The sequence below is a fragment of the Petromyzon marinus genome, chromosome 12 (assembly GCF_048934315.1).
Source record: "Petromyzon marinus isolate PM22_M1 ecotype Great Lakes invasive population chromosome 12, UKy_Petmar_22M1.pri1.0, whole genome shotgun sequence".
In the NCBI taxonomy this organism is placed as follows: Eukaryota; Metazoa; Chordata; class Hyperoartia; order Petromyzontiformes; family Petromyzontidae; genus Petromyzon; species Petromyzon marinus.
The window spans coordinates 686625-702313 of record NC_133678.1 but is presented as its reverse complement, the minus strand read 5'-3'; the positions used below and the strand labels follow the sequence as shown (position 1 = coordinate 702313).

General features: G+C 51.2%; 1 protein-coding gene across 6 annotated transcripts in view; it reads right to left on the bottom strand.

Annotated features, from left to right (window-relative positions):
* Nucleotides 1-15689, bottom strand: part of LOC116941732 (uncharacterized) — a 136188-nt gene that overhangs the window by 81587 nt on the left and 38912 nt on the right. For 2 of the 6 annotated variants that reach the window (XM_076066453.1, XM_076066456.1), the window contains exon 1: nucleotides 13113-13316. The exons of 2 other annotated variants lie outside the window; for them this stretch is intronic. In XM_076066453.1, the coding sequence (XP_075922568.1) occupies nucleotides 13113-13199 (87 nt within the window). In that variant the 5' untranslated portion in view covers nucleotides 13200-13316. Of the gene's footprint in view, nucleotides 1-13112; nucleotides 13318-15689 lie in introns of those variants that run through there. 2 more of the 6 variants (XM_076066454.1, XM_076066455.1) reach the window with 2 other exon arrangements.

Genomic DNA, 15689 nt, shown 5'->3' with positions numbered 1-15689 from the left:
GACTCACAGAGCTGTGGACTCATAGAGATACTGCACACAGAGACACGTAGAGATACATTATATACAAGATAGAATCGTGTGCGATTGTGCCCATACACAAACTATGGACCGTACGTATATTGAACCCATAGAGGCACATAGAGACACATAAAGATGCAAATATTCTTAAACACTCATAGAGACACATAGAGACACATAGAGATGCAAATATTCTTAAACACTCATAGAGACATATAAAGACACATATAGATGCAAATATTCTTAAACACTCATAGAGACACATAGAGACAAACAGAGATGCAAATGCTCTTAAACACTCATAGAGACACATAGAGATGCAAATATTCTTAAACACTCATAGAGACACATAGAGACACACAGAGATGCAAATATTCTTAAACACTCATAGAGACACATAGAGACACATAGATACACATAGAGATGCAAATATTCTTAAACACTCATAGAGACACAGAGAGATACATAGAAACACATACAGATGCAAATATTCTTAAACACTCATAGAGACACAGAGAGATACATAGAGATGCAAATATTCTTAAACACTCATAGAGACACATAGAGACACAGAGAGACACATAGAGACACAGAGAGATACGTAGAGACACATAGAGACACAGGGAGACACAGAGATACATAGAGACACATAGAGACACAGAGAGACACAGAGAGATACATAGAGACACAAAGGGACACAGAGAGACACAGAGAGACACATAGAGACACAGAGAGATACATAGAGACACATAGAGACACAGAGGGACACAGAGAGACACAGAGAGACACAGAGGGACACAGAGACACATAGAGACACAGAGAGACACAGAGAGATACAGAGAGACACAGAGGGACACAGAGAGACACATAGAGACACAGAGAGACACAGAGAGAGACAGAGGGACACAGAGACACAGAGAGACACAGAGAGACACAGAGAGACAGAGAGACACATGAAAGACAAAGCCACAGTGGTGCGATTGTGGCCATGCAACACAAACTACGAACCATATAGTAAACACATATAGTAAACCCATGTAGTAAACCCATAGATTAAACCCATATAGTAAACCCATATAGTAAACCCATAGAGTAAACCCATATAGTAAACCCATATAGTAAACCCATAGAGTAAACCCATATAGTAAACCCATAGAGTAAACCCATATAGTAAACCCATATAGTAAACCCGGGACGCATCCGCCACAAATCCTCGCCGAGTCTCCAGACTCGTTATCAGGAGACTCCAACCGCGTCGGGATGTTTGGCCGATCCCGCCAATGAGCCTTTGATTCGCCCAATTTGTTAGCAAAGCGAACACAACGCCAAGCTAAGCCGTGAGCTCCCACGCCGTTCATTGTTCCATTGTTCTATTGTGCTCCGAGTAGCCGCCCCGCCCCCTACCCCGACTGACCCCGCCCACTCCGACTCTGACCCCACCCACCCCAACGCAGACCCCGCCCATCCCAACCTCCACTGCTGCGCACTCTCCTCCCTTCCTCCCTCTACAACCCCCACCGCGACCCAAAGCAGCCCAACCCCGCGTCCGGAGGAAGAGGCGGGGCCCTAAGCAGAAAAAGTTGGGGCCGAAATAAGGAGGCGGGGCCTAAAAAGGAAAGGTGCAGAGGAGGAGGCCTCGCCAGGAAAGGGGTGGAGCCTAATGTGCAAGGAGGCGGGATATAAAACGGAAAGGGTGGGGCCTACAAAGGTTGAGTTTATTTAAGGCAATGGAAGCGTAGAGTCAAACGCGTGGACAAACACGCGACTTGGTGATGCTGCTGCATTAGCAGTGGTGTACAAGCACAGCGCAACAGATAAACCTGAGCACACTCGTCAACAACAGCAACAACAACACGACTGTGTCTCTAAAAGTTTTTTTTCCATCGGCGACGTTTCGGACAATGGTCCTGCTTCATAGCACATGCTGTTCTATGAATAACTTGATGATGTGTTGGGCAGTCCCCTGAATCGCCGTCCCCTCTTCCTGCTGCTGCTCTGAGCCTGGCGAGTGTCGGGGAATCGCAGGGGAAGCGCCTCGGTGCCGCCTGCCCCGGATCGCACGCGGAATCTATTTTCTGCAAAGTCGTCATTTGCTTTGGAATAATTGGGAGGATTTTTCATCACCATTAGCAAACACGGCCTGACAGTCTTATTTCCCTAGAGAAGCCGACTGCGCACAGCCACGAACAAACAAGCACTCCTTCCTGGCCTGCCTCCATCCCTCTGCCCCTCCCTCTCGCACTCCCTCCCTCCCTCGCTCACTTCCACGATCCTCCCTCCCTCGCTCCTCCGGCTATCAATCCACTCCCTCCGTCCCCACTCGATGCCTCTCTTATCCCTAATTTTCATCCTCTTTCTCATCCCGATATTCATCCCTCTATTTCTCGCTCCCTCGGCCCCAGCCTCCCTCCTTGCCCTCACTTGCTCCCTCCCTCCCTTTCATCATCCTACCTCCCCATTCGATCCCTGCATCCCTCCCTCTCTGCATCCCTCCCTCTCTGCATCCCTCCCTCTCTCCATCCCTCTCTCCCTCCCTCTCTCCATCCCTCCCTCCCTCTCTCCATCCCTCCCTCTCTCCATCTCTCCCTCCCTCTCTCCCTCCCTCTCGCCATCCTTCCCTCTCTCCATCCCTCCCTCCCTCTCTCCCTCCCTCCATTCTTCTCTCCAACCCGACCTCCCGCCACCCTCCATCCGCACCATTTCCACCCAACACACACTCACAACCACCGCAACACACACACAATCACCGAACACACACACACAATCACCCAACACACACTCAATCACCCAACACACACTCAATCACCCAACACACACTTAATCACTCAACACACACACAATCACTCAACACACACACACAATCACCCAACACACAATCACCCAACACACACTCAATCACCCAACACCCACACACAATCACCCAACACACACTCAATCACTCAACACACACACACACACAAAACCCAACACGCACACACAATAACCCAACACACACACACAATCACTCAACACACACACACAGTCACCCAACACACACACAATCACCCAACACACACACAATAACCCAACACACATACACAATCACCCAACACACACTCAATTACCCAACACACACACAATCACCCAACACACACACAATCACCCAACACACACAATCACCCAACACACACACACAATCACCCAACACACACTCAATCACTCAACACACACACACACACAATCACCCAACACACACACACACTAACCCAACACACACACAATAACCCAACACACACACACACAATCACCCAACACACACACACACAATAACCCAACATACACACACAATCACCCAACACACACACAATAACCCAACACACATACACAATCATCCAACACACACACACAATCACCCAACACACACACAATCACTCAACACACACACAATCACCCAACACACACTCAATCACCCAACACACACACAATCACCCAACACACACACAATCACCCAACACACACACAATCACCCAACACACACAGAATCACCCAACACACACTCAATCACCCAACACACACACACTCAACACACACACACAATCACCCAACACACACACAGAATAACCCAACACACACTCAATCACCCAACACACACACACACAATCACCCAACACACACACAATCACCCAACACACACACAATCACCCAACACACACACACAGAATCACCCAACACACACTCAATCACCCAACACACACACTCAACACACACATAATCACCTAACACACACACACTCAACACACACACAATAACCCAACACACACTCAATCACCCAACACACACACACAATCACCCAACACACACTCAATCACTCAACACACACACACAATCACCCAACACACACACACAATCACCCAACACACACACAATCACCCAACACACACACACAATCACCCAATACACACACAATCACCAAACACACACACAATCACCCAACACACACACACAGTCACCAAACACACACACAATTACCCAACACACACACAATCACCCAACACACACACAATCACCCAACACACACACACATCTACCCAACACACACTCACAACCACCGCAGCACATACACACACAATCACCCAACACACTCATACAACTACCCCGACACACAAAGACAAAGAAAATATCCCTCGGGTAGCCGGAGCGGATGTCGAGGCTTTCGCTCTTCGTGAACACTAATTATTGTTAATCATTATTATTATTAATTATCATTAAAGCTGACACGGCGCACAGAGGGAGCGGTGTAGCCAGAACCACGCGTGACCGCCTTTGTCTTCCCAGCAGTGATACTGTGACAATTGCAGAAAAATAAACTGCACACACACACACGCAGCTTCTTCATAAAATACACCCCCCCCCCGTCACAGCCTCAACAGATTGTTGTGGGTCAGTGCTATGAGCTATGAAGGCCAGTAGGGTACACAAGGGCTGGGTGGCTACCAGCACCACACCCGAGTGGCGACGTCAACACGCAGCACCAGTCTGAGTCGACCTAGGGGAGGCCCATGACCGGTTCAGGTTATCGTCACTGGAGTTGACCGTGAACGGGAATAGAACTCGGGTCGCCGGGTTGGTAGCGCAGTGCGCTAGCCGCTACACTGCCACTCCCCATATCCACTGTAAACACAAACACAGACACTCTACACTCCCCCACACACACACAGCCCCCCACCGACTATGAACACACACACGGGCACTCAACAAAGACAAAGATCCCCCGTATAGCCTTCAACAGACTGTTGGGGAAAGTGCTGTTAGCGAGCACCTATGAAGGCTGGAACGACGCACGAGAGGGTGGGTGGCCAGCACCACGCCCGGCCGCCTTTGTCTCCCAAGTGGCGATGTTTTACACATAGCACCAGATACTCATTTGAGGCCGAGTCGACCTAGGAGAGGCCCAGGAACCAGTTCAGATAATCGTCACTGGTGTTTGCCGTGAGCGGGTAACGAACTCGGATCGCCGGGTTCTTAGCGCAGTGCGCTCACCGCTACACTGCCGCTCCCCACTCAACACCCCCACCACACACACAGCCCCCCACCCACTACGAGGCACTCTACACCGCCATACACACATCCCCCCTATACCCCTCCCCACACACACACACACCTACTCGACCCCTCCCCCCACACACACGGAGGCCACCTACTCCCCGCCCAGAACACAGTGAATCTCCGCCCCTCGCTCGCTCGCTCGCTCCTCGCGTCACGACTCTGGAGACGACGTCACCCATCGTTGCGCGCCGCGCTCACTGGCCCTCGGATCCCGCTCAATGCTCCGCACAGATGGATTCACGAATTCAATGCTGTACTGTGCCAGCTCCCGGCCACCTCGCGATCCCAAGCGAGGGATACAAGCCGCACTGCCCTCTATTCTCAGGCAGCCTCCAATCACCCAGGTGCCAAACCAGGCTCAGAAACTCGCTTAGATTCCGACGTTTCAGACAATGGCCCTTCTTTATAGCACGAGATAAATGCGCGCCTACAGGCAAAAGTTTTTTGCTTTCGCGGTTTGCCGAGTAGATGGTTATGCAAGTTACAGATGTTCGCGCACCGCACCAGGTACTCATTTAAGGCTAAGTCGATCTAGCGGAGGCCCAGGACCGACTCCGGATAGTCAGATAATCACCACTGATGTTGGCCTTAAACGGACCTCAACTCGGGCCGCCACTTAGTGTGTGCCAAGCGAGGTACACTTTGAGGCCACGTGAAGTCTGGGCGACTCGCTGGCAGAAGGTCACGTGACAGAGCCAGGTGCTGTCGCTTGACGTGGACGCGCAGAGGATGCTTTGACGTCACAATGGGGACCACCTGCAAGGCTCTCTCCTCGGCGTGTCTAGCAAGGCGAGATGTTCACTCCCTCGCCTGATATACAGCGGGCCGTGGGTTGGATCCCGACCCTGACGCCTGCTGTATATTTGGAGTTTGTGTGTCTCTCTCCTCTTGGTCGCGTGGATTGTTTTTTTATCCGGCTCCTCCGGGTTTTCCCTCCACATTTATAAACGTGCGTTTAGAGTATTTGGTTCCTATACATGTCTACATGATACGCCACTACGTTGAGCTATCATTTGTGACGAGGTCGCTTACGAAAAAATGATACATGGCTCAGTGGGCCTTAACTGGTAAAATAAAAACGAGTTTTAGTTGTATAGTTTAAGAAGGAGAAGCCCTGGTAGTTGCTGCGATCAGTGCTCTCCTGCGAGGGACTGCCAGGGCATCTTTCTAATCCTGTGGAATCAAACCTGTGGTCCAGACGGTTGTTATAATGTCACATTGTGCAGTCTGCTCACAACGCCACCCTTTCTAAGACGTTCGCTTGCAAGGTCATCTTTGCCCGGCGTTTTACCTGGTCTCAGGCTCTGGATTGCTGTTCGCACTTCCTCAACAGATGGCAAATCAGTCAGTCACTCACAAGGAATGGATACTTCCTCCAATATGTGAAGCATGTCAGCCCCAGCAGGATCGAACTCACGGTGTTATCTGAGCTGAGGGGTTCCCCTTCCCCAAGACCTCAAGAAATCCTGAGAAAAAATGCAAGCATTTTCCTGGGGGTCGGAAATTGGATCACCGTTCTTTTCCTTAAGGTTTGTCATCTGTGTGGTGCTGCAAGTTACCCCATTGATGGAATTAAAGAGTCATTTGTGATTGTGAGCTGCTGAGGCAGTTTCCATCTCCTTAGCAACCGCGACGATCTCGTATCATTACAGTGCCACACGGCTCTCCGAACCTTCGAGCGAAGGCTGTGGTAAGTCTTCTAATTGTCAGTTGTGGGATGTTGACGGTGGGAGTGGGCCTGTCGCTTTCACTCAGCAAGCTGGAACACTTGCTCCGTCAGCCAGGATTTCAGGGGAGGTCGGGACTGCGTACCCAGTGCATCCATAGCAACTGCATTTCCTTCAGTATCAGGTGGATGGAGGATAATGCCAACCCTAACTTCAAGCAATTTTCACCAGCAAGCCGAGACCAGGCTAGTGTGGGATTGAATGAGGTCCTAAGTGGATGCCCACTACCGCAGTGAAAGAACGGCAGGTGCATCTTGTAGATGACAAGCCAATGGTGAGTGGGGTGCTCCACGGTCGGTGCTGGTGTCAAGGACAAGGGACTGCATTCGCTGTCCCGTCACTATGGGGTCAGATGTCCCTGGTTGGACCCGGTGTGCATCCATTATGTTGTGTGGATGCGCCAATACCGGCACAGCATATTGGTGATCACAAACCCATCAGCTGCATAACATTCTACAAGCCTCCTACTGCTGTTGTTGAGATAATCTGGCCCACGCCTATCATTGCGGCCCAAGTGCCCGAGTCATAACCCACTCAGGCATTATAGTCACCCAAGAGGATGACTCTATCCCTAGGGGCCACTTTAGCCAGCACATGCGACAGGAGGTCATAGCATAGAAGGCATCTGACTCAGCAGACTTGCCTGCATCTATCCACTGATATTCATCTTAAGTGGAGGTGTAAAGCCACCACCACGACCATCCCTCGCCTTCTGTTCGTGGGGAGTTGAGCTCACAGTAGCCTGCAACTCAACGCTTCCCACACCTCAACATCACGCTCACACACCGAATTCATTTTTTTGTGTTCATCAGAAGAGCCAGGCCATATTATGAGACCTGCTTTGCCAGTAGCAAATATAGTAATATGTTTTTACCCTTTTATCTGGCACCAAAACTGACACCTTTATACAAGGGATCATGTTTGCAATAACCACAACACAAGCAGTCAAAATGCAAACAAAAAGAGACAACTCTGATAATGATATGCACTGTCCTTGAAATTGATTGGTTTACACTCGAGACGGCTTTGCTTAGAGCCTAGTCACCACTGGTGTTGGACCAGATGACGTACGCCTTTTGGCGTCACGCCATATTGTTTGGCAGTTTCCTGCCCCGGATGGGGGACTGCCCACCCCTCGTGGTGAGTAGGGCATGGAGGTACCGGCCGAGCTCCTGACAGGCATGACGGCTTCTCCTCTGCAGTGAGCGTTCAAACGTTCCACGTGGGCAGCCGCAGTGGTTTCCTCGCTGTGTTTGGAGGAACCCCGTGGGTGGAGGGGGTCAGTCTCCTGGCTCAGCCAAATGGGGTTTGGCCGGAAAACGTCGTAAGCGCCTGTCCCCCCAGGGCCTCCGGCACAAGCTTAATTTGTCTGGCAACACGACCCCCACCTCCTCGCTGGCTCACTGGTGTCAGACGGCAGCACGATGCTGTGTTGTCATCGGTGCCATCGAGGAGGAGGAGGCTGGCAGGCGGAATCTAATAATGAGTTATTTCCCCTCGTGACATTCACATCGCCAACATCGTGGCCAACGGGGGCTTTGATTTTGTGCGAGGGGCTTGTAACCCCTCCAACTTTAATTTAATTACCAAAAATCACACACACACATATGCACAGGCTCACACAATAATCACAGCCGCCATTCTCCACTAAGTGGCGGTGACGTCACGACAGCACTTGTGCCAGGCTAGGTGGACTATCCGGCTATTACCTGAAGTGTCGAAGACTCTCTGCTGGCAGAGGGTCACGGGCCATGGCTTGACTGGCTGAGATGACTGGCAGATGCACCACCTGTACTCTCCACTGTGCCAACTCGCTACGTTTTATCCACCCGCCGCTCCGCTCGTTGTTGTGAGCGTCGCTCTTCCGCCCTCCGATGTTGCTGGAGGGCGACTGCCTCCAACTCCCCAGTAGGGTCCTTCACGAGCCTCCTCCTTCACAGAGGCAGATCTTGACATCGCTGGTGCCGGTCATCCACTCAGCTCTACATCCTCCTGTACCGCATCTGCCCATCTTTCCTCTAGCCAGTGCCACGCCCGTCTACCCCCCTATACCCAGCCACACAAAAAGATTCCCCTTATAACCTAAACAGGCCGGTAGAGTACCCGAAGGGGTGGATGGCCAGCACCACACCCGACCGCCTTCATCTCCCCAGTACTGATGCTTCCACTACGCACCGAGTACTCAAGTTTAAGTTCGAGTCTACCTATGAGGACGCCCAGGACCGGTTCAAATATTCGCCACCGACTTTGGCCGTGTGCGCGAATGCCACTCGTGTAGCTGGGTTCATAGCGCAGCACTAACCACTACGCCACCGCTCCCCACACACATCTCAGAGAGGGAGGAAGGAACAGAGATGATATATGTTGTTCAGGGAGGAAACAAAGTTGTTCCATAACGTTGCTGGTGCCACGGCAAATGATTTGTCAACTTTTTCAATTGTTTTTCTTGGGATAGTTACACGACAATTAGATAGACACCTTAGCTTTGTTGGATTTGACAATGGGATTAATGAATGAGCTAAGTCTAGCGCAGACTTGCCAATAAGAATTTTATGGATGAACGGGGCCCAATGTGCATTTCTCCTTGCATCAAGTAATATGAGATTTGATTTTAAGCAGAGGTCACAATGGTGAGTCCTGTATGGTACATCCAGTGCAAATCGAAGAGCAGAATGATGAAGTGGGATAAGTGTGTTTAGTGATTCATTAGTAGTTGCTCTGTGAGCAGTGTCAGAGTCGGGTTTTCCCCTTTTTTCTGGCAACAAGAAAAAGGGGAAACACCTATTATCATATTTTGGTACTGGCAAAGGAGGTTCCATGCAAAAGTGGTAGAATGATAAATATAGCCGACTCCAACCTCACGAACGATCCCAAATCTTCGGCATGGAAATTAATTAAAAAATGACTCATTTATTTAATTAAGTCATTAGGTCACCGTGACTGTATCTCGTTGAAGTACAGATTATTGGTGTGAGGTGGTTGGTATGCAAATAGTTATTGTTGTGTGAATTATGATTTATTGGTTAGGTTTGAAACAACACATTGTTGTAGGTGTGAATTTTAATTCTTCATTTTTTGCACTCGATATGATAATCGATAACTTTCATTTCCTTTTGGGGGGTTCGGGGGGGGAGTTGTCGAATCCGGAATCGACTCCAGAAATTTTGAGATTTCCCCGTCAACAGTTTGGTGCTTGGGGTAGCGCGCGCGACACAGAAGCTTTGCGACGATGATGATGACGATTATTATATTGATATATTTAGTAAAATATTTATAATAATTCAGTACAAAAATATAATTGTCTCTCTCTCTCACACTTTGAACAAAGTGCACACAAAAGACAGCGCTGGCCGGTCCCCGCTTTTAGAAGCCTCGTGCGGACGAAACGGCTCTGTTTATTTTTGATAAAAAAAAGTCTTCTCTCGTCGGTTGTGTTGCCCGGACGGTGTAATTAAAAGCACCATATGGGTTCAAAGATAATCCCAGCTCGGCCGCAGCCTCAAACAGAGCAGGGAAACACAATCTAAATTCAAATTGGAGTGGCTGGGCTTTTGATAGGCGTACATCTGGGCCACCGTGGCCCCAAATCCCCAAGCCAATTAATGCACTCACCGCTAATCACTCGTCTCACTGGTGGACAATGGCAACACCGAGACAAAGAGTGGGGGGGGGGGGGGGCGGGGCGAGGGGGTTAGTGGTGGATGGTGAGGGGGGGGGGCAAGGGGGCGGGGGTGTCGAGGAAAGGGCAGGAGGAAGTGATATTAATAATTGCATAAAAACGTCCACGCATTCGTCAATAATATAAAAAGAATTGTTTCGATTTGTAAGGCGTACTTAAACAATGGATATGAGAGGGCCACACACACGCACATGCAATAGCGTTGCGTGTGCGTGGCATTAATTATATAATAGGTGACGTTTCGGGAAATGATCCTTCTTCATGTCACATAAGCAGTAATAACAATAATGATAGTGTTAAGGATTTATGCTCCCCGAATGATTCAGCCCCAAACACCGATTCGACGACTTGTCTCCATGCAGAGTTCCGGTTCAATATGCATCGATGTTTGATTTTCGTTGAACAAAGTGTTGTGGTGATGCTGTTGCTTCTGCTACTGCTACGTTGGCAGTGGTGCAAAAGCACTTATCAACGACATCAACAAAACGCAACGTTCGTCAATCACATCGTGGCCTTCACAGTCGGTATTTCGGGCAATGACCCTTTCTCACACCAAAAGGAGAGGCCAGAGGAGGGTAGGGTCGAGAGTGTTGGGGCAGTGTCCCCTTGACGAGTTCTTCTGCCATGTCTCGACCTCCGCGTTGCTAAATCTCAGCCCCCAAATCGCCCCGGTGTAAACAGGACGACCGACTTCTCTCCGTTACTCACGACTCAATTCACGGTCTCTTCACGCGCCAGTGGAATGGCTGTTCATCTGGGAACGGTATTGTTCAGCAGGACCCCATGGTGCATATGGTGAATAGTGCAGTTTCTCTGTGTCTCTCACTATTATACACGGTGGTCGTCCATCCGAGCGCTTGTCCATGCTCAACCCCCCCTGCTTAGCTTTGCGAGATCTGCCGAGAGGCGTCGCGTTCTGCACGATCCACTCATCGTAATGGGATGATGACGCGTCGCTAACTCATCATCATTATGACTTTAATTATAGCCCAGGAAGTATACTGAGCGCGTGTCGAGGCAGAGCGAGAGACGTGCGATAGTCAATTACATTAATAATATTTTTGCAGCAAGTCCTCGCTTAACGCAGTAGAAAAGTGCAGCGTGAAGCGAAAAATGTGTTCAACGAAAAAATGTCCCCATAAATAATGTAACGATGAAGAGTAGCAAGAAATGATGTACCCGCACAGTTAGATAGTGGGAAAATAACTGAGGATACACCGCCACGTTACTGTATCATTCCTCATACTGCATCACTGCACTCGGCTGCACAGCTCAAGAAAGTCGTTCATCATCGACCACTCAGAAACCGCGTTATAACGGGCACGTTCCACGTTATAACGGGCACGTTCTGCGTTATAACAGGCACGTTCCACGTTATAACGGGCACGTTCCACGTTATAACGGCCACGTTCCGAGTTATAACGGCCACGTTCCGCGTTATAACGGCCACGTTCCGCGTTATAACGGGCACATTCCGAGTTATAACGACCACGTTCCGCGTTATAACGGCCACGTTCCGCGTTATAACGGGCACGTTCTGCGTTATAACGGGCACGTTCTGCGTTATAACGGGCACGTTCTGCGTTATAACGGGCACGTTCCGCGTTATAACGGCCACGTTCCGCGTTATAACGGGCACGTTCTGCGTTATAACGGCCACGTTCCGCGTTATAACGGGCACGTTCTGCGTTATAACGGCCACGTTCCGAGTTATAACGGCCACGTTCCGAGTTATAACGGGGACGTTCTGCGTTATAACGGGCACGTTCTGCGTTATAACGGGCGTGTTCAACGTTGTGTGAAAAGTGTTCCCGAATGGAAGAACTGCGTTATAGTGAAAACGCGTTGTGTAATCACAACGCTTTAAGCGAGGATTTACAATTCGTTTGTTTTGGGTTAGGGCCGTTTATAAAATGTTTGTCGTAAACCCTCCGCCACGCGACACAGCCAATTCAGGACCCGGATCAGAAAGCACTTTCACTCGAGATCTGAGCTCAGGTTCACAACCTGATGATGCTGGGTGTGATCTCAAGCAAAACATCGGACACGTTTGAATTAAATGGCCACATCAGGTGGTGAAGGGTTTACGACAGACATTTTTAGGTGATCGAACCAAAAAGGAAACTTAATTCTGAACTATAATTTGTATTATTATTATTATTATTCAGTCGTGGGATAGAAGGGTCGTTGATGAAACTGCATCACACATTGGTGCGCGATCCGCGAGACACACGGAGGTGTGCGCACACACTCAGGAGCGTCCAGTCGGTTTGATGACGAGTTGTGTTTGTACAGGTGGGAGGAAACCGGAGCACCCAGAGACAATACACGCTTGCGTGCGAGGGGGTAACACTCTATCCCATCATACAAATGGGCACGGATGATTTGTGTCCCCACTTTGCTACATCCGACTTGTCCTGGCGAGCCAGGGAGCGGCTCCGCCTCGACGCCCACCCCTCGCTGATGCCTCCACATACAGACCACGTGGAAAGGCAATCGCCACCACCGCCACCACCACCGCCACCAGCAATGCCACCGTTGCTTGGCCGACAACAACATCGTATCGACAACCAAAGTTCGATGATACAACTCGCGACACTTACTTCATCAGAGCCATAGCTGCGGCCGTGGCGCCGAGAGGGCAGCGGAGCTCCAGAGGGCAGCCGACGCGCGCCTGCGCCGTTCTTCATATCCAGGGATGAGGGGGCGATGCGGGCGTGGGGGCTGAGGGCCCCTGCCAGCGGGGATAGCCCCCCCCCGTCCCTAACCCCGGGCGCGCATCACCCCGCGTGCATCACCCCGCGTGCATCACCCCGCGTGCATCGCCCCGCGTCCCTAACCCCGGGCGTGCATCACCCCGCGTGCATCACCCCGCGTGCATCACCCCGCGTGCATCACCCCGCGTGCATCACCCCGCGTTCATCACCCCGCGTGCATCACCCCGCGTTCATCACCCCGCGTGCATCACCCCGCAGCCCCACGGCAGGGACACAGCCGGGAGTGCCGTCCGTCATCCGCCGCCGCCTCCAACGACAACGGGGGAATGCGGCTCCTTCCAAAAACGAATCACGGCCTCGGCCCGGAGTCGTCGCTCTCTGTCGCTGCGATCTCTCGAGCGAGCGCCGAGTCCCTTCCGCCCGTCCCCTCGACGTGCCGGCGACACGCGCGCCGTGTGCGGGAGCGGGGATCTGTCAAGGTCGCGCTCCTTCCTCACTTGACGGCCGGTAATGAAGAGGCTCGCAGTTGCGGCCGCACCCCGTGCACGCTGATTGGGAGCGCGGATTCTCTCATCGAACGTCGATTCTCATCCGTGCGTGCGAGCACCTGTGTGCGTATGGGTGAGAGTGTGTGTGTGTGTGGGTGAGAGTGTATGGGTTGGTGAGAGTGTGTGTGTGTGGGTGAGAGTGTATGGGTTGGTGAGTGTGTGTGTGTGGGTGAGAGTGTATGGGTTGGTGAGAGTGTGTGTGTGTGGGCAAGAGTATATGGGTTGGTGAGAGTGTGGGTGGGTGAGAGTGTATGGGTTGGTGAGAGTGAGAGTGTGGGTGGGTGAGAGTGTATGGGTTGGTGAGAGTGTGGGTGGGTGAGAGTGTATGGGTTGGTGAGAGTGTGGGTGGGTGAGTGAGTGTGTGTGTGTGGGTGAGAGTGTATGGGTAGGTGAGAGTGAGAGTGTGGGTGGGTGAGAGTGTATGGGTTGGTGAGAGTGTGGGTGGGTGAGAGTGTGGGTGTGTGTGAGGGTGTATGGGTAAGTGTGAGTGTGTGGGTTGGTGAGAGTGTGGGTGGGTGAGAGTGTGGGTGTGTGTGTGTGTGAGGGTGTATGGGTAAGTGTGAGTGTATGGGTTGGTGAGAGTGTGGGTGGGTGAGAGTGTGGGTGTGTGTGTGTGTGAGGGTGTATGGGTAAGTGTGAGTGTGTGGGTTGGTGAGTGTGTGGGTGGGTGAGAGTGTGGGTGTGTGTGTGTGTGAGGGTGTATGGGTAAGTGTGAGTGTGTGGGTAAGTGTGAGTGTATGGGTTGGTGAGAGTGTGGGTGTGTGTGTGTGTGAGGGTGTATGGGTAAGTGTGAGAGTGTGGGTGGGTGAGAGTGTGGGTGTGTGTGTGTGTGAGGGTGTATGGGTAAGTGTGAGTGTGTGAGTGTGTGAGGGTGTATGGGTAAGTGTGAGAGTGTGGGTGGGTGAGAGTGTGGGTGTGTGAGTGTGTGAGGGTGTATGGGTAAGTGTGAGTGTGTGGGTGGGTGAGAGTGTGGGTGTGTGTGTGTGTGAGGGTGTGTGGGTAAGTGTGAGTGTGTGAGGGTGTATGGGTAAGTGTGAGAGTGTGGGTGGGTGAGAGTGTGGGTGTGTGAGTGTGTGAGGGTGTATGGGTAAGTGTGAGTGTGTGGGTGGGTGAGAGTGTGGGTGTGTGTGTGAGGGTGTATGGGTAAGTGTGAGTGTGTGGGTAAGTGTGAGTGTATGGGTTGGTGAGAGTGTGGGTGTGTGTGTGTGTGAGGGTGTATGGGTAAGTGTGAGAGTGTGGGTGGGTGAGAGTGTGGGTGTGTGTGTGTGAGGGTGTATGGGTAAGTGTGAGTGTGTGAGTGTGTGAGGGTGTATGGGTAAGTGTGAGTGTGTGGGTGGGTGAGAGTGTGAGTGTGTGTGAGGGTGTATGGGTAAGTGTGAGTGTGTGTGTGTGTGAGGGTGTGTGGGTAAGTGTGAGTGTGTGTGTGTGTGAGTGTGTGGGTAAGTGTGAGTGTGTGAGTGTGTGGGTAAGTGTGAGTGTGGGTGGGTGTGGGTGTGTGTGTGTGTGAGTGTGTGAGTGTATGGGTAAGTGTGAGTGTGTGAGGGTGTGTGGGTTGGTGTGAGTGTGTGGCTCTGTGAGTGACAGTGTGAGTGTGTGAGTGTGTGTGTGTAAGTGTGAGTGTGTGGCTCTGTGAGTGACAGTGTGAGTGTGTGAGTGTGTGTGTAAGTGTGAGTGTGTGTGTGTGTGAGGGTGTGTGGGTAAGTGTGAGTAAGTGTGTGTGTGTGTGTGAGTGTGTGGCTCTGTGAGTGACAGTGTGAGTAAGTGTGAGTGTGTAAGTGTGAGTGTGTGGCTCTGTGAGTGACAGTGTGAGTGTGTGAGTGTGTGTGTGTAAGTGTGAGTGTGTGAGTGTGTGTGTGAGTGTGTGGCTCTGTGAGTGACAGTGTGAGTGTGTGTGTGTGTGAGTGTGTGTGTCCGG